Genomic DNA, 19,609 nt, shown 5'->3' on the forward strand with positions numbered 1-19,609 from the left:
AACGTAACGTAATCAGAGAAATCTATATAAATATATATATATATATATATATATATATTTTTTTTGTATCGAATCCATTTAATAAAGTTCTTGAAAAATGATTTAAATCTTTTGAAACACCTGGTATACCTATAAGTATCTATATACTCGAGTTCCTTTAAGCGTGCAAATGTAAGTAACAGAGAAGAAGAATAATAATACACGGGGGTCTAGTCTTAAGTGTTGTTCCTTCTTCTATAAGACAATGATACAGTTAGGATATGCTCTCAGTAGTGAGTCAATCGTAAAAGGCACGAGTCTTCTTATTTTTTGTCTTCTTCTTCTTCTTCTTCTTCTTCTTCATCATCATCTTCTCATTCTTTTTATTTTATTTCCTACGCTAAAGTATAATGAACCGTGTTGAAGCGATGATAATTACAACGGACCCGTTAATTAAGCTACCTCGTCATCCTCGGTGAACGTGTCGTATTGGATAAATAAAAAAAAAAAAAAAAGAAAGAGAAAGAAAAAGAGAGAGGAGTTTTGAAGTTAAGGTGACGAATTTTATCTTCTTATTTAGTTATTTGCTTTCGAAGCTGATCGATCATCGGTTCTACATTCGTAAAGTATCAATTTTTCTTTCAGATTTAAATCAGATTCAGTGTGTACGCGTGTGCGTGATCGAAAATTAATAATTATGATTCAAAGTTTTTCGATAAAATGACGAGAAAGTGATTCGAATATTTAGAATTATTTTCAAAAACGGAGAGTTTTCTCTCTCTCTCTCTCTTCGTAAAAACATGTTGAGACGAGGAAGAAACGCGAAACAATATCATTTAGAATTTATTTTAATAATTTTCATATTTTTTGATCTATTACGAATATCTAAACTTCAGGATCTTACTATCGATAATCAATTGGTAATTGTCGCGAATGGTAAGTGTGATATCGTAAAAAATAAATATAAATAAGAATATACTTGTTTGTGTTTGCATTGTATCTATTTTTATTTGAGTCTAGATTGAAACAGTTTTGTTGAGTGTTCAAATTATAACGGATTAAGATTTAACGAAGTGTAAATTTTTTGTGTTTTGAATATTAAAAATAAAAATAATAATGTATGTCTACTTAAAGAAAAAAGACGCTGAACTTTAAAGATTAAGTTGCTGAAGAAATCCCAATAAAGGGACTAAACGTCCAACTTATCAAAATTAAGTTCTACTTCTTTTTCTTTGATGTCCAAATTCCCTATGATACCTTCTTATTAATAATTTTATTTTTGGACAATAGAAACAACTGAATAAATAAGAATAATTTCATTGCGTATGTTCATTTAACTTTAGATTGTTATACCAGAATATCCATTGGTACAAAATTACCGGATAAAGATATTTCTCTGATTATCAAAGTGGAAAGTATTTCCGATTGCGAAGATGAATGTTCGAAAAGACGAAACTCTTGTGCTGCCTTTAGTTTTGGGTAAATATTTCACTTTTTGTATTTTAAAACAATAAATTGAAAAACAGAATATATACTTTGATAACAGTAAAGTTTCATTTCTATGATTATAAAAACTAAAATTTACTTTCTTATTAGATATTTATTATATAAATAATATTTTTGTATTCGCAGGATTAGTCAAAAAGGAAACACGAGTTGCGAGTTGAGTTCAAAAATACCAAATCCGGAAAATCTAAAAGCTAATTCTGATTACGATGTTTATTTGCGTACACAACGTTTACCGAATTGTGAATCCGATCGACTTTATAAAACTGAAAACAATGGAAATGAAAAATTAAAAAATGATACGAGAATGAATTCACGATTTGCCGGTGGTCTATTTGGATCGGCATTGTCTAATATTTATCAACCTACAAGGTAAAAATTCTAATTCGAATTTACTAATAATCAGGCGTTTAGGGAGAATACTGTTAAGGGGCACACCTAGGTGATTTTTAGAAATTTTTTTAAAGAAAACTACTGGATGAAATATTTTAAAATTTATAGGATATATTTATACATAATTAACGAATATTTACTAAAATTTTCAAATGAAAAAAAGTAATTTTCAGCGAGTTATTCGCTATCTCCTAAGTCACTATAAAAAAAGGGCCTAAACGGCTGCAGTGACTCCGGCCTTTACACTGTGGATGAAATAAAAAAAAAAAATACTGTTAATCTAGAAAGTATTGCTTATACAATGACCTAAAATCGTGAAAAAAAATTAAAATTTAACAAAATGGCAGACTTTTAAATAAAAAAAAATCGAATTTTGCTGAAAATTTGGATGATTTTTGGCCCGCCAAAATTACATTTTTTATACAATCGTAAAACTTTTAGGTGATTGTACAGAGAAACATATAGGAAATAAGCAGAAAAAAAATCGAAGCGATCGGATGATTCTTCTTCGAGTTACAATTGCAGCCAATTTGAAAAATGTAGTTTTGAGAAAAACGCGTTCAAAGATAAAATGATTGCTTTCTAATCCTTTAGAAGGCTGTAACTCTAAAACTATTTGAAATATTTATTTGAAATTTCAGTATGTTATTTTTAAAAATATAAACTATCAAAATATGCAAAAAAAAATCAATTTTTTCAAAATTTCACACTAGGTGTGCCCCTTAACGATCGAAAAGTACAGCGTTAGTTTGAAAAATTTTATATTTAAAAATCCGACATTTGATACGCACCAATCTAATAAATATATATATATTTATTTAAAGATCTGAAAATAATGAAAATAGAGCAAACATTCAACAATCGTCATTCGACGACAATCTACGTATCATAGATATCGTAAGAAACAAGAATTATGGTACCAGACCGAAAATATCTATTAATAATCAAAACTATCCAACTTTTGTTCAAAACGAAGAATCCAAATTACCGATTGAGAAAAATCCGCAAACAGGTAACAACAATTTTGGACAAAAAATATATTTCGACAAAGGAAAGGAACATTCGTTTCATTTTGAAGATTCAGGAATTACAAAAGACAATGTATATCATCCAGTACCATTAATTTATCGTTCATATTATGATAACATTTGGCAAAACAAAAATCTGGACAATTTTCGTATGAAACCTTACGAAATTTTGTCGAGACCCGTAATCAACATTTACGACGAATGCACGAAAAATGTGGCACATGGATTCAATGATAATTATAAAAAGGATTTTTATAATAATGATAAAGACAATAGTATGATTTTTAAAAATGATCAAAGTCATACGAGCACAATTTCACCTTACAATCAATTTAATCAAAATCCTACTCGATGGAAGCCTCTACAAAGTGGAACGTTACAACAATTTCAATTGAATCAAACTCATCCATTTGTTACTAATCCAAATGATGATTTTATCATTGGCTCTAATGACTATAAAAACTTCATTAACGATTATTACAAGAAATTGAAAATCCCAGTTAGCGAAGAAATGAAATGTGAGTAATAATAGTAATGATATTTTTGTTTTAATTACATTTTGACATACAGGGTGGGACATTTAAATAGGAAATCTTGATAGTACGTTTACGTTTAAATTTAAATCGTTCACCTTGTATACGATTTATCTTAACTCTTTTAATTGAATGTAGATATTTATCTAAAATGAAAGATGTGTAAAAGTTATGATAATATTATACAAATTCTCATGTTTCTTTTTCAAACAATTGGAAAGAATAACATAACTTTGCTTTTTTTTCTTTGAGATTCGTGAAATCGGGGAATAAATCATTTCACTTTTATCAAAACGCGTTCACGAGAGAATCTTTGATAGAACAGTTGAGTCAACGGCAATGACATAGATTTGAAATGTTAGGTATGTCAATTAAGTTGATGTTCATTCGTTGTTTTCCGGTGCACACCGTGTCTTATCGTAACGACAATTAACTTTTATTACGTCATGAAAAGTTTACAAACTAATCGTATTTTCGAATCCGTTACTAACGTCATAGAAAAATAAAAGGTATGATAAATAAATAAAAATAAATGGATAGAATAAAGAAATTGAAGAATATTTCGTTCTATTTCTGTGCTCTCACAAAAAATGTATAGAAAATCGTCTTGAAACAAAAAGAAAATGAAGTTTCTTCGAAATAATGAATTGGAAGAGCATTGAAGAAATAAGGGACAATCGAAAGTAAGAGCGTCTGTCTCATGGTGATGGATCACGCTAACCGGAAGTCGAACGTCCTGTAACGTCTCGCCATTTATTTTTCTCCCTTGTGCAACGCACGTGCATTCCTGATTTGCCGTGACACGATTACAAGAGTGAAACAGATGCATCGTCGTCTAAAAATTAATCTGAACTTTCAAGACGACAAAAATATAACCAATGCGGGTGTAATGTTTTATTCGTTTATAATTTTTTTTCGAATTTGAAACACCGGAAATATGATTTTATTAAATTCATATAATGTTCGATAACAAAAGAAGCCTCAACTTGGCTGAAATAATTATTCTAAAGTAAGAACCTTGATAAATCTTCGAGGACATCCCGCGATTCCCGTCCCTTCTAAACTGACGTCATTTCTTTTTAGTCAGAAGAACGAAATGAAAAAAAAAAAAAAATAATCTAAGTAGAGTCATTAATGATCATGTAACACCAAAACCCCTCCATCAATGTGTGCACCGTTCCCTCCCACTATTCTCACGGAAACGTTCACTTTTTCTATAAAACGATGCGAGTTCGTAATTTCTCCGTTACTTTATGTTATTACGATTTTCTGTTCGTGTTATTTTATCGTTTCTTTTTCTTTTTTTTTTTTTCAAAGAAAGCATAAATATTATATATATGTATATATATATATATTTAAAAAAGTACAAGTCTAAACGAAAAATTTGCAAAATGTGTAAATGTATATATATATATGTATAAAAAAATGAATTTATGTGAGAAAGAGTGGCTTTTAATTTTTCCATTAATTTTACTCATACGAAATTCTATGCAAAGTTCTATAATATTAGTAGAGGATGTCGTTGAAAATTGTTCGCGTAAGATTTATTTATTTAATTTATTTATTATATACATATTTATTATACTTATTTTTGATTAATTACTATAGCGTGTTACCGAAGACTATTAAGCGGCAAGAAAACTATGCAAATTCACGTAAGAAGAGCTGTCGAGTGTCAGAGAGTAGAAGAGTGCCATCGAGCATGCGATTATGAAAAATATTTCATTTGCGAAGGCTTCAATTACAGGTAATTAAATATAATCAGAATAATAAATAAATAATTAAATGAAATTTCTAATAAAAAGATTGGTTTGACTTAAGGGGTTACATGGATTTACACTGGGAAAAAATAGCATATTTTCAACAATTTTTTTTTCTATATAAAAAATGGAATTCTTATTCAAACTTTTTATAGCATTTAAGATACATATTTAAAGAACATTTTCTGAAATTTTGGTTGAAAAATATTTTAAACTCAGCCATTGCGACGTCATTTCCGGTGACCCTACCGAAAAAAAGTGTTTTCGCGTTGACAGCAGAACTCATAAACGGTGGGGGCTTTTCTGTTGAAAAAATAGGGTCTTTTAGTGAATACTTAAAACTAGAAACTGGACAAAGGAAAAAGAAAAAAATTGAAATTTAAATTTTTGGCAACGTTTTTAGTAAGAACATTCAAATTTCGGTACAATTTGCACCACATTTTGGTTTTCTAAAATTCGATTTTATGAAAAAAACGAAAATCCTTCGTCCAAGTCCTTGTCAATAGTATCACGAAGACGTGTAGCAAATTTCATCAAAATCAGTTAAATAGTTTTCGAGAAATCTTGGCAACCGACTTTAGAAAAAACGTTTTGAGAAAAACGCGTTTAAAGATTTGAGTGCTGGTATAAGATCCATTAAAGAGTGCAACTTCCCAAGGCTCTATCTTTAAAACTACTACTCCTATCGACTTCAAAATTCACTACAATATTCTAGATGAGATGTAGAATTTACAAAAAAATTTTTTTTGAAAGTCCCAAACCCATGTAACCCCTTAACGCTTAATTAAAAACACGATTATATTATTCATAGAATTGGCATAGTTAGGTGATCTCTCCTGTATATACGCATACGTAAATGTTCGAAATAAAAATGTAGAAAAAATATACATATTCATGACACGAAGTGCATGACCTATTTGATTGCATCATGAAAAATTTGATCGCATCGCAAGCGCACTGTTGACACGCTTCTTGATTCGTAAACAATTGCATACGTTGCTATATATGATCTTCGAAATAGATATTTTCAAACCTTTGTTCAATTTTCGATAACATAATATTATATATCTCTATATATTTGTCGTATACATTAATATACATATATGAACCGTTTATTTTGAAAGTGGCATAAGTCACTTTTTCAAAAAAAATCGAATTAATGGCAACACTAATTACAATTGAACGGTATATTTTCATCAGTTATTTCTCTCGTCCAAAAATAAAATTCTTAATGAGAAGGTATCACAGGGAACTTGGACATAAAAAAGAAGTAGAACTTAATTTAACTAAGTTGGACGTTTCGTCCCTTTATTGACACTTCTTCAACAACTTGAAATTTTATTTTATTGTTATTTCTTATATTACGAAATACATAAGACTCATACATTATATAATTTTTTACATGTTACCTTAATCTTTATAGTTCAGCGTCTTTTTTCATTGAGTAGACATTTTTATTTTTAATATTCAAAACACAAAACATCTAAACTTCGTTAAATTGATCGTTATTATTTAAGTTCCTCAACAAAACTGTTTCAATCTAGACTAGTGTTTATTAGTCTAGATATCTTCAATGTTAATACAGTGTTCTATTTATTATCGTTAAATTTAAAAATTCCGTTATAGATGTGATTTAAATTATTTGTATCCGTTCTAAAATTCGTTATTGTTTGTTATATGATACATTTCGCTGATATTTCTTTTATACCAATTTTCTTCTAAATCTAAAATAGTTGCTGCGTCAAATTTAAAGTTGTGTCCTGTTGTAAAATGATGTTCAGCTAACGCTGTGGTATTGGTTTTATTTACATTTGTAGGTTTACAGTCATTTTTATGCTGATCTAATCTTTTTTTAAGTTTCTGTTTAGTTTGTCCTATATAACACTTTTCACATTCACATGGTATTTTATACACTAAGTGTATAAAACTGGTCAAATTTATCTACCCTGTCTTTTAATTTGGTGTAAATAGAATTTATTTTTGTTAGATTATAAAAAACCAGTTTGATATTAGTGTTTTTAAAACATTTATTTATTTTACTTACTAAAGGTTTAATATATGGAAACTTAATATATTTTTTATCTTGTAGATTTGGATTTTTTACACGATCTTTGTCAATTTTAAACTCATTAAATACCATGYGTATGAGACTCATGGGATAGTTATTATTTTTTAAAAGAGTCTTTATTTTTCTTATAGTTAAATTAAGTTCTACTTCTTTTTTATGTCCAAGTTCCCTGTGATACCTTCTTATTAGGTATCTTTAAATTAAAAAAAAAAAAAAAAGAAAATAAAAAATAGTGACTTATGCCACTTTGAAAATAAACGGCTCATATATTGAAATAATATTTGTATGAATTTGAATAACAGACGATTAGGTCCTGGGTTACGTGGTATGTGCGAGATGACGTCAGTACCTTATTCACGTTTAAACATTAATCGAGATTTCCTATCAGATCCACAATGCGATTATTATGAAAAAGATTCTAATTGTCGTCGAGATATAATAGAATCTTATAATTCTGGATCAAGACCAAATTACGTATCTGATCGAAGACCTCCACCTCCTAGTGAAATTCCACGGCCTATCATCTATGATAATTATGATCAAAGACCGATTTACCAAACAATTCAGTCAGGATTATCAATAAATTTACCTAGACCAATAAATGGTAACAGACCACAGAGTTATGAAGGTTCCTATAAACCACCAAACGTCAATCCATTTTTTCAAAGAACTCATTCTCCCGATGGAAGACCTATCGACAATTTTAGTGGTAATGGTTATTCTTATGGGAGACCATTAGTTTATAAACCTATGTATCATGGTTCTATCGATAGACCTTTTATTCCGAAATATCCTGATAGGAGAGTCGATTATGGTCCTTATGGTGATATAGGTAAGTATTTAACATAATGCAATCATTACGAAAGGTTTAATTACAATTTTTTAGGAACTAACGAAATCGGACCATATTCATCGGATCGTCGGAAAGGTCCAGTTTATGGTGGTGTTTATGGTAGTTCGTACGGATACGATACAAATTACGTCGGCCATTTTGATGTATCCAAATATTATCCAAAAAATCCATCCCAAGGGAAGAAGCCTGATGGTAGACCTCAAGAAAACGATCATTTCTATGGTGAATTTTATAATTACGGTGGTGCATTTGGTTATGGTGATAATTATATACCAGCGGACAGAGATCAATTATATGGTGGAACGAATAAGGAACAACGGTGCACAGTGAGAGCTGGTGCTGGTTTTAAACTTATCAGAGGTGTTATTAGAAAGACATATTTAACACCGAGTTTAGAGGAATGCGAGAGTCTCTGTTTGAATGAGAATCTATTTATTTGTATGACTATGGGCTACAGGTAATACTAATTTTATTATTGCAAATTCTGAAAAAAAAAACATAAAAAACAGTAGTAGTTATTGCCATATTGCCTTTTTACGGATTTGAACAATCTCTTTTTATTATTATTTAGATACAACATCGCTGCTACTGATCCTACGGACAATTGTTTACTCACCGATATCTCTTATAGGGATTTAAATTTTTATACCGACATCGAACCTAATCGCGATTATGATATTTACGCGATAATAGGTAATCCTAGAACTTGCGATATGATGATTCAACGACATAATCGTCATCATCATCATTACCCGCCTGATGGTAAATACAATTTAATACGCGATATAATCAATCAGTCATTATTTATTTTTCAAATGTTCTATTTTGTAGAATGTTTCTGGAGAGTAAGAAGTGGCTTTGGTATGCCAACAGATGTAATTAGGAAATCAACTTCTGTTAATGATCTCGGAGAGTGTCAAGTGGAATGTACGATTTCTCGAGATTTTACATGTCGAAGTTTTGCTTTTAGGTAATACGTAATACTTATATGTTAAATATTTCATTGATAAATCAATTATTTGATAAATATATTACATATTTTGAAATCCTCGAAAGATATGGATTAGGTGGACCCCAAGAACGAATTCCTTCTACAAATTGTTATCTTAGCGATTGGCCAACTCAAGAAATCAATCCAACCAACATGCCAGATATGGATGGAGCTGAATTATACGAACGAGGTAGTTTTGGACGAGGTTGCGAGCCTTATCCATTTCCACCAATTCAAATTGGAGGACAGAACAAGTTTCCACGTGGAGAAGATGGTTCGAATCTTACTATTTTCCATTATTTTATTTTTCAAAAGACATTTAATACATTTTGTATTTACAGTATGCTATTCCGGTTACAACAAACCATGTAGACTTACGCCATATTCAGTAATGCTAGCGGTAAACGTTGATTCCGAGTCTGAATGTCGTGACAAATGTTCCAAAATGAGACAGAAAGATCCTACACCGTGCATGTCCTTTAGTTATAAGTAATTACTTTAATCTTGAAATTATTTCTAACAAATATTATTAGGATATATCTTATTGCAAACTGAAATTTTTAGGATTCGAGCTGACAGAGGTGATCAAAATTGTCTTTTAAGCGACGTATCGATAAGGGATTTAAGACCAGGATTGGATTATGCTTACGACGACAATCACGTTCTTTACGCTTGGAAGGATCTTGAACCCCAATGTATGATCACAGGATATTCCATAGATGATAATCATGTTTTCGGTAGTCCAGGTCTTGGCTATGGAAGACCTCTTCCCCAACCACCACCACTACAACCAGCTAGACCCGATTTAGGTCCTGGATCTGATCAATCTGATGGGATTTATATTCCTGATCCTAGACCAATTTATGGGCATGAAATATCTAGGCCTTTTAACAATAATTTTGATCATGGATCAAGACCGTACGATCCTGATAGACCCGATCCTCCTGTTAGACCACCACATGATCGTCCTTATGGTGGTCAGGGAGATTACGGAGATAATCATGGATACATGGATTATAATCATTTTCATGGATCTTATGGACAAGATGATATCATTCCACCATGTAAATATATTTTGTTTCATTTCATTTATTACAGGGTGATTAATTTTAATTTAAATATCACCATGTTATTTATGGTCTCATGAAAAAAGTTCTTAGAACAGAGTTAAACTATTTGAAGAGAGCTGAAATACTTGTTCATTTTTGTTCAGCTCCTGATTTTGCAACCTTCCAACATTACACCGTAAACGGTTACCCATGTAAACAGGGTACCAAATGTGAGAAGAACGATGTAGCTGGTTTTTGGTCATGTGAAACGGAAGGAGGAGAACCTGGTAGTTGGGATTATTGTTGCGAACCTAGCCATCGTTGTGGTTACTCTCAAGGATTTCATTATCCATGGTAATTTGGATAAACTCTATCTTATTACGTTTTATGTGTTAAACAATTCCTAATAATGATTGAATACAACAGGTGTTACGTGGGTTTGTCCAACGATCAATGGAGACCATGTAGCGAGAAATATTATCCTTATTTACCAAGTTCACGACCGATTCAACACGATATCTATGGTGGTTATCATCATGGTGGTGGCTATCATAATAATGATAACGGTGACCGAAACAATGTAAATTATTATGCAAGACATTGGCCTGTAACTTATCTTCACAGAGAACCACCACCAAATTGTACAGACTCCTTGGCATCTGCAAATGACAGCAAAAATCGTTTATTAAACGACTCGTCGATCGTTATATCGCAAAATAACGATCCACAAAATAATGGCCGCACTGCGAGATTTAGAAATCGTGTATTTAGACGACGTCTGGTATCTCGTACCACGAATATTGCAAAGAATCGTTACGATAATGAAAAAGAACATGATGGTCAAATATTCTTCCCAGAAAAACTTGATAAACAAATCAACGAAGATGATTCTAAATTTACGGGAAGCACTGAAACAATTTTAAAACTTAATTCGAATTTCGCGCATTTTAATTCAACGGCGATTGAAGCGCCATTTATTACGAAACAACATAATCGTAATCATTCGGAACGGTCGGTAAAGATGATCACACCTTTGACTCCGTCGGTAACGACGAACAGTGATCAATTTAAAAAATTTATTAATAATTTCACTTCAACATTTTCTAATGATTCTAACGTTTCAGAAATGACTAATGGTTTTATTATTAAAGTAAACTAAACATTTTTTATTTGTATATACATATATACAATATACATATATAGATATTTTTTTATTTTATTTTTAGTACTTGCTTTAATTCACATAAAAATTATAACGCTAAATTTATGTGCGTTAAGAATGATTCTCCATGTAATGTTGATTTACTAATAAAAACTATATGAACACTTGTATAAACGTGCGTTAAAATTACGTAGGATTTAAAAATAAAACAGACGAAAAGAAAAAGAAATGAAAATGTAGGTATGTTATATATTTATCTCTCTTATTTTTAATAATAATAATAATAATAATTTCTGATGTACCACAATCCTGTGTAATTTGTATTTTTTAAATTTATATGTAAGTATACATGAATATACCATATATATACATTTTGCTTGAGATACATAATATATATATAAACTTTGAAACTAAAATATCTTTATTTTAATTTAAATATCAATAAAAAAAGGCGGCAAAATATATCAAATATTTCATATCTTTGATTCAAAATGATTCCTTGTTTTTCTTTTTCTTTTTAAACTTTCGCGCGATCGTAATTAATATTACTGGACAATTTATATAAACGAAATTTATTAAGATCAATAATTTTCTAGGAATAATTAATGCAGAATAATAATTTGTTAAAAAGATAGAAAAAAAACAAAAAGATAGAGATATTTTGTTGCCCAGTAGTCTGAAATAAAAAAAAAAAATGAAGTACCCATGTGCCCGCCATCTTAGTCAACAGTAATGAAAAGCTTTAACACTCCAAAAATTGCTGCATTAGTTTATTGCAGTTATCAATGGAATTTAAATTACTACAATCTGTAAGAATTATTCAAATTTAATTCTATTTTAAAAAAAGAGAGACAAAATAAATGAGTACAAAAATATATATAAAAATATAAAGCTAAACGAATTGTGAAACAACCTAAAAGTGCTATAAGGACGAGCATATAAACAACCTTTTTTTATTTCTTAATTGTATAATTATGGATCTTTATGGTGTAACAGACGCTAGAAGGACCACTTCTTTTTGAGAAAGACAGTAACATTTTCGCAATATCCTGGAGAGGAATTCAAACCTTAATGGTTTTTAAAACTCCATGGGATTTATGTTGACGTTTGAAAGAGAGACAGATTGTAAGTATATTTTATATTTATATTACACTTATATATTTATATTTACATATATATTTATATAGTGGTATGATTTTATTTATTTAAAGAATATGCCATATTTTTTTCATTCTTATATACCAAACTGTTGCTATGTATTACATTAACTCTTCTTACCATCAAATATTTTCATGAGATTAAAATTAATCAAGGATAGTATAACTACTACAAGATGCCAAAATCACGTACTGTTTCACAATCGGTCACAAGCAATAGACCGCTTCATATGACTTTGAATTTGGAATGCATCGAGGAACCACTAAGTGAATCACAATTAAAACAAAGAGAAAAGCTGCAAGAAGATTGCAATAAGGTAACCTCTCTTTATACGTATAACTTGATAGATGATTTTGTAAAAATTGATCTAATTAATCTAATAAGTTATATGTTTTTAAGGTTGCAACTACTTTGGAGCAATTAGTTATAGATCACGGAGGGAAAATAGTATGTCAGTCTGGATCTGTAAATGGATATCAATATACAATGTAAGTATTCAATATATCAATTGTTTATTTTTACATTATCATTTTATTTTCATTCATATATTTCAATTTATTAGTCCTTCTAATACGTCACAACAAATCGTGAAGAATCCGCAGTCATTAATAAATGTAGTAAGTACGATATAATATTAATGTTTAATTAAACATAATCTATGAAGATGTGTATATATATCTATAGATATATTACAGAATCAGAATGCAAGTCAACAAATAAAACTTAATATGGTAAATAATACTAATGGAGCCCAAGGAAATATACAACTTGTTGTTGATCCACGAGTAGGAGTTATTCTTGGGCAAGTTACTCAACAACAAGGTAAAATTTGGTTATTGTAAGAAGCATGATTCATTTATAATCAACCTAAAAAGTTTTGTTATAGGCAATACGACGACAACAACAGCTATACCAACTTCTGTGTCTGCGCAATCTCAATCAGAAAGTGTAAGACAATTTAAATAATCATTTATATTATAATGCATAAAAACCGAGATTTTTGGGAGAACTAATATTTTTGTATATATCATTTTTATAGTATAAATATACTAGATCCGGACGTCGAACAAAAGTTTTACAAATACAGCCACCACAACTTGATATTATAGAGGAGGTATGTTGTTAAAATATATATATATATTCGTATATGTTAATGAAAGATTTAATATTCGGGTTTATTCTTATACATTAATATTTCTAACATACAATTTTTTTCGGTCTTTTATGGTATTCATGCATTACTTTTTCATTAAAGCCTCCTGCAGTTCCTCCTGCAATTCCTCCTGCAGTTCCTCCTACAGTTCCTCCTGCAGTTCCTCCTGCAATCCCTCCTGCAATCCCTCCTGCAGTTCCTCCTGCAGTCCCTCCTGCAGTCCCTCCTGCAGTTCCTCCTGCAGTCCCTCCTGCAATTTCTCGTGGACGACAAAAAGTTGGCACTACGACACATGTTGTAACTTCAAGTAAGTAACTTCAAACGAAGAAATATAAGAGAATTTATAAAACAAACTTTCTTCTTCTTAATATATTTCTAAAATCAATATAATTGTCACAGCTACTACTACTCCACAAGGTGTTACAAATCTCAGAATAAAAACTGTTAACAAATCACAAGGAAATCAAACAACATTAATTTCCAAACCTACCGAACAGACTAGTATAGGTGGTATATCAGTTGGAATAAAAAATATAGGTACTAATATAAAAATATATTGATAATTAATTATTTATATTTATTATAGAACTCGAAATGAACAATACATTTACCATGAAATATGTTACAGCTTGTGAACAAATCGATGAAACAAAAAAGAATCTTCCCGATGGTAAAGAATTTACTTTTAATAAAATGACTGGTGGTAGAACTTTTCCTTCATTGGTAGTTGTGGCAAGACCTAATCTTCGCACAAAAGAAATCATACCACAGTTTGCATTAAAGGAGAGATCAGAGCTAGGTATCTATTAAATAAAATGTATATTTCATGCATGAGATTTAATATTGAATGTAAATTTTTACAGATATCAAAGTAAAAAGTGTACTTATGTATTCTGCTACAAAATTCGCCGAGTGGTTAATTCAACAAGGTCTAGTTCGTTCCGAACAACATTGTATATTACATAGTAAAAATTATCAAAAAGAAAAACTTAAATTAGGAATGTATAGCGATCAAGGTAGATTCCCATATTCTGGAGGATATGTGTGGATTTCTACTTGTTGTCCGGATCGCTTTGTTTCTATCTTTTCTGGTTCTATTTTCCAAGGAGCACCATACACTCCTACAGTTCTTTTAAAACTTATTTATCATTGGGCGTGTCAAACCAATGTGCAAAATGTAGTTTCTTGGGTAAAAGTTTCGAATATATATGTAAAAAATTTTTATACAAATTTACGTAGTGTATGCACAGCTGCAATATGGGATAAAAGTAGAATAATGGGTGGAAATAATTCTATGATACAAGTAGGTGTTATCAGTTTGGGTACTACTTCGCAAGATGGAAATTTACGTCAGGTAAAATACATTTGTTTATTTTTTTATAAATCAATCAACATATGTAAATTCTTATACTTGCATATGAATATTTTTTTTAGGTGAAAGTTGAAGTTCTTGGTGTTTTGGATATGAAAACGTTAGAATTAAGATTGCGTGCTTGTGATCCGGTACAAGATGGAGAAAGATCATATAAGAAAAGATTTAATAATATTCTTCATCCATTAAAAGACTGGGTACACATAGATTCTAAAATTATGACTGACTTTACGGTTGACAAGAGTACTTTACAAGAACTTGGTTTTGCCAATGTAACGCAATCAGCGTTTTCTGATCAAAATCCTAGAAATTTCATGAGCAATTATCACATAATGGAATATTTAAGAAAAATAGTTCCAAGAATGTTTCAAAATACATTGAGTTTACTAAGTAGACAAATGATACAACAATTTTTGGATGAACTTGTTTGGAGAGAAATATACGGTGCTACTGCAGCACGCGCATTTGACAATATTATACTTCATATATCTGACCAAACCAAGATAGACTCTAGTAAATATTACATACTTATTAGCGTAAACGTTATATTTAAGATAATACATAATTATATATTTCATTATATTTTTCAGGCGATTGCATGCTAGAACGTCTTGCAAAAATTGCAGCTAATCCGTTTCAAGACTGGTCTTATTCAAAAACTAATCCTCCTCCTCTTTCTCCATTAAGTTCACTGACAGTAACTAAGGATCAACCACAGACAAATCCTGAAAGAATAGTTCACAATATTAAACAATCGGAATCTACCTTAATAAAGCCTGGTCCAAAAAGAGGAAGGAAAAGAATGTTACCTACACCGCCTAGTCCAGATATAGAAGCAAAGAAAAATACTTCTGATGCGAAAATTATTAAGGAAAAAGAAAGAGAAAATAAAACAGACCAAATACAACTTCAAAAATGTTATTATGCTACTATGGAAGGTGATCAAAATGTGTTGTTAAAAGAGAATAAGTCTTTGTTATATTTTAAGGTACAATTTATTTATTTATATCAATACATTGACTGTCATGTAAATTTTATATATTTTGCCGTAGAAGCCACGATTCTAAAATAAAATACAGGTAATCTTGCTACAACACGGTTTCGCTAAAACACATGATTTTGTTTAACATATTTAAAAATCAAATTATTTTCAAATAATAACGAGAAAGAATAATGAACTCTGGGTCTCATATGGCACAGTTTTACTCAATACGCCATTTTCTAGGAATCTATCTACCGTGTTATAAGAGAGTTACCTGTATAAAACACTATAGTAATGTAGGTAATGTAATGAAACAGATTGGCGGAATAAACGCCAGTTACTGGTGATCAACGTGACAATCAATTTATTGACAAGATATATCATATTAAAAGATATTTGATGAATATATTATAACTACATTGTAATATATAAAATTTAGTGTTTTCTCTGCACTGCTGTAATGCGGTATAACACTGAAATAATGGAGCATATAATCAGTCATGTGCCACCCCAAGTACCAGATCAATTAGAATTTCCTGTATGCCGCTATTGCTGTACAACTTTTTCTTCCAAACATCAAGTAGTCACTCATGTTTCTGAAGCTCATAGTAAATTTGGTAAATCTGCTGGTGATATGGTTGTATGTGCTATATGCGAACAAAAATTTGGTGAGTTTATTATATAACGATATTTAATTTTCACCAATGAGATAGACATCAAATTTATACAAAATTATTCCTTTCGTTAACATTTTCAGGTAATAGCAATTTATTGATTAATCATTTATCAATGATGCATTGTCCTTCAGAAATGCCATATCAATGCAATACATGTGGTTATCGAACATCTAGTCACAAAGATATTATAGATCATTATTATGAAATTCATGAAAAGGGTAATGGTTTGCAGTGTCCATTCTGTCTAAAGGTAAATGCAACAAATAAATTTTAATTTATCCGATACAGATACCCCTATAGCAATAAAAAATTATCAAGTAAAATCTATTTAATAGGTAATAGAATTTATTGTCGATGGACAAACGAATGCATCCAGTATACACTCATTCTTACTTCATATGCAAAGACACATTGTAAGGAGAGAACAAGGACGTGGAAATAAATGTCCAAGATGTTGTTTATGGTTTAATCAGAAAAGTTCATTGAAAATTCATCAAAGAGAATTACACGATTCTGTTATCAATTCAAGTAAGTCTATTATATATATATTCTTTTTGTTTTTTTTTTCTCGTACGTTAATGTATGTTGATTATTGAAAAACGATTTGTAGAAGTTGTACCATTTTCAACAACTGAAAATGAAATAGTGATACTGAAACAACGACCTATGATAAGAAGATTTGATGTAGAAAGTCCAGTTGCTGAATTACCAAGAGACGAATGTGTCAAAAAATGGAGTACAGGACCAATTTCAGTTAATGCTTCTAATAGTCACTTACCATGTCAAGAATGTGAAGAAGATATCGATGAACAGGATCATTATCCGTAAGAATATGTCCTTTTTTTTTTGTTGAGAACATAATTTTATCTTCTAATGAAAACAAGTTTGTCTTAATTATTTATATGTATGTATTTTAACACGAATGATTTTGAATTTTTGTAATTAGCGGAGAACAACGATGTCAACAATGTCGTTATGTAACATGTTGTTGGCGTGCATTTAAAGAACATTTACAACAAATTCATAATGAAAGACCTATGACTAGTTTAATCGTTCCTTCTCCGCTTATAAATATCCCATTGGAAAAGAAAATGCAGTGTCGATGTGGGTATACTACAAACGATGGGAATCAATTGGGTAAATAAAAAAGATTATTTTATAATGTAAAATTAAAACATTATTGTATCATAATTTGGTATGATTATATTATAGCCATACATTTAATTAAATGTAATGAAATGACGGCTTATCCGATTGAAGAATCAGCACCAACGGGTATGCTTGATAGTCTAGGTCTTGTTCCAAAAAACGTATCCGATTCTTTAAGTATTAAATAAATTGTAAGTACATAAAGATATCTCAATCTTTGAACTATAACAATAATATTTGGAATTATATCAACTTTCTACAAAAGTTTATATATATTTCGTTATATTTAATTAAATTAATTATTTATATTTATACTCTGATTAATTACAGGTAATTAATATTTGAAAAGAAAGGAGAAGTGGGGAAGAGAGGGAGAAATACAAAAAAAAAAATTAAGAAAAAAATGAGAGAATGAAAGAATATTATTGTGATTGTATAAAGTACGAAAGAGAGATACAAATTCGTGTTAATCATTCTGATATACATGTTTTAAGAACTATTATGTATAAATGATTATTAATTTTTGTTAAATGAAAGTATATATACCAAAATATTCGATTTTCAAATAAAAATAACAATTTTTTCTTAATTATTAATCATACGCAACAATTCCAAAACTTAACAAATATTTGAATCTACCCATATTAGAAATACATTAATGACAGTAGTATATAAACATATTATCGATATATAGTATGCAGAAATATAACATTTGAGTGTGTAGAACAATATAGATTACAATACAGTCAAATATATTAATAAGAAAAAGAAAAAACCAACTGAAAATCAGAAATAAGTATTGTTATAAATATTCTGTTCTTTCTTTACGTAAATAATATTGTTTTTATATATTTCTATAATATAAAAATTAAATATCAATATATGCAACAAAGCAGAATACTGATTTATTTTAATAATCTACATTCATAACTGTTTATAATTAACATAATTTAGTACAATTCTATACATTTTTAAATCATAAGATAAAACAAAATCAAAAATTCCTTCCAACAGTGATCACCTATCCCTTAGATTTTTTCTTTTTTTTAAAACTAAATTTATAAGATGTAAATAAGAATAATATTTTTGTCGATTGAAATAACAACGACGTATAATGTGTTTTATTCAATTTTTATTTAGCAATTGTTTTCATGTATGAATAATAAATGTAGCATACATATACTTTTTAGATGGTCAAGTGTGTGTATGAATATATATAATACTAACTGACGGAACAAAACATATATAGAATTGTTTTTCCAAATTAAAATCGTTAGGTAGATTCTCTTGATTATTTAAATGAATTGAACACATAATAGTCCGTCATTCGTTACTTACCTTTTCTCTCTCTTTTTTCTTTTTCCCTCTCTCTTTCTCTCTCTCTCTCTCTCTCCCTCTCTCTCTCTATATATATAGAGATTCTATAAAGAATTCTATATATATATATAGAGAGAGAGAAAGAGAGAGTTATATATATATATATATATATATAATATATTTCTACTAAGCTATGAACATTTTTTATGATTTTTTTTAAATATTTTACATTTTTTTTTTATTTTTTCTCTCATTTTCATCTTTGTCTTATTATCAAGTCAACACTAAAGAACACATTTATTAGCAAGAACTCTCCAAAGTTAATCGATTGGGAATTACCACAGAAAAGATATCTAATATATAATGATATTACTTATATTCTAAAATATGATTAAAAATTAATAAAACTTGAAAAATATATATATATATAGATTATCTAGATATAATAAAGTGATTATAAATTATAATAACAACGAAGT

The 19,609-nt window shown here is 29.5% G+C and overlaps 2 protein-coding genes across 5 annotated transcripts; both read left to right on the forward strand.

The window, feature by feature from the left end:
• The first annotated feature begins 844 nt into the window (after positions 1 to 844).
• Positions 845 to 11,481, forward strand: LOC106791131. Its single transcript, XM_014756538.1, has 14 exons — positions 845 to 915; positions 1,323 to 1,458; positions 1,612 to 1,857; positions 2,703 to 3,424; positions 5,048 to 5,186; positions 7,570 to 8,099; positions 8,154 to 8,577; positions 8,692 to 8,882; positions 8,952 to 9,090; positions 9,177 to 9,385; positions 9,453 to 9,600; positions 9,676 to 10,175; positions 10,325 to 10,514; positions 10,587 to 11,481. The coding sequence occupies exons 3-14, from the start codon at positions 1,793 to 1,795 to the stop codon at positions 11,317 to 11,319; spliced, it is 3,990 nt and encodes a 1,329-aa protein (XP_014612024.1). The 5' UTR covers positions 845 to 915; positions 1,323 to 1,458; positions 1,612 to 1,792; the 3' UTR covers positions 11,320 to 11,481.
• Positions 11,482 to 12,030: 549 nt separating this feature from the next.
• On the forward strand, positions 12,031 to 19,224 carry LOC106791117. Of its 4 annotated transcripts, XM_014756515.1 has the most exons (21): positions 12,031 to 12,131; positions 12,319 to 12,447; positions 12,636 to 12,796; positions 12,880 to 12,968; positions 13,043 to 13,097; positions 13,176 to 13,302; positions 13,367 to 13,428; positions 13,520 to 13,594; positions 13,736 to 13,940; positions 14,033 to 14,170; positions 14,262 to 14,432; positions 14,497 to 14,987; positions 15,068 to 15,518; positions 15,596 to 15,993; positions 16,427 to 16,655; positions 16,745 to 16,914; positions 17,000 to 17,192; positions 17,275 to 17,488; positions 17,611 to 17,801; positions 17,877 to 18,004; positions 18,144 to 19,224. In XM_014756515.1, the coding sequence occupies exons 3-20, from the start codon at positions 12,656 to 12,658 to the stop codon at positions 17,999 to 18,001; spliced, it is 3,525 nt and encodes a 1,174-aa protein (XP_014612001.1). In that variant the 5' UTR covers positions 12,031 to 12,131; positions 12,319 to 12,447; positions 12,636 to 12,655; the 3' UTR covers positions 18,002 to 18,004; positions 18,144 to 19,224. The 4 variants fall into 4 exon arrangements, with proteins under 4 accessions (XP_014612001.1, XP_014612004.1, XP_014612005.1 ...); XM_014756518.1 differs by having other exon boundaries at positions 12,031 to 12,447; positions 12,620 to 12,796; XM_014756519.1 differs by having other exon boundaries at positions 12,031 to 12,447; positions 12,641 to 12,796.
• Positions 19,225 to 19,609: the final 385 nt, after the last annotated feature.

This window comes from Polistes canadensis, unplaced genomic scaffold, assembly GCF_001313835.1.
Source record: "Polistes canadensis isolate GaletaPanama2010 unplaced genomic scaffold, ASM131383v1 scaffold_286, whole genome shotgun sequence".
Lineage (NCBI taxonomy): Eukaryota > Metazoa > Arthropoda > Insecta > Hymenoptera > Vespidae > Polistes > Polistes canadensis.

Bases quoted from the DNA above. Each gene is read 5' to 3' on its own strand.
- LOC106791117 (XM_014756518.1), top strand. From the start codon at position 12,656: ATGCCAAAATCACGTACTGTTTCACAATCGGTCACAAGCAATAGACCG. The intron at 13,941-14,032 runs GTAAGTAACTTC...TAATTGTCACAG, and splicing joins GACACATGTTGTAACTTCAA to CTACTACTACTCCACAAGGT. The intron at 17,193-17,274 runs GTAAGTCTATTA...AACGATTTGTAG, and splicing joins CGATTCTGTTATCAATTCAA to AAGTTGTACCATTTTCAACA.
- LOC106791131 (XM_014756538.1), top strand. From the start codon at position 1,793: ATGAATTCACGATTTGCCGGTGGTCTATTTGGATCGGCATTGTCTAAT. The intron at 8,883-8,951 runs GTAAATACAATT...TCTATTTTGTAG, and splicing joins TCATCATTACCCGCCTGATG to AATGTTTCTGGAGAGTAAGA. The intron at 10,176-10,324 runs GTAAATATATTT...ATTTTTGTTCAG, and splicing joins AGATGATATCATTCCACCAT to CTCCTGATTTTGCAACCTTC.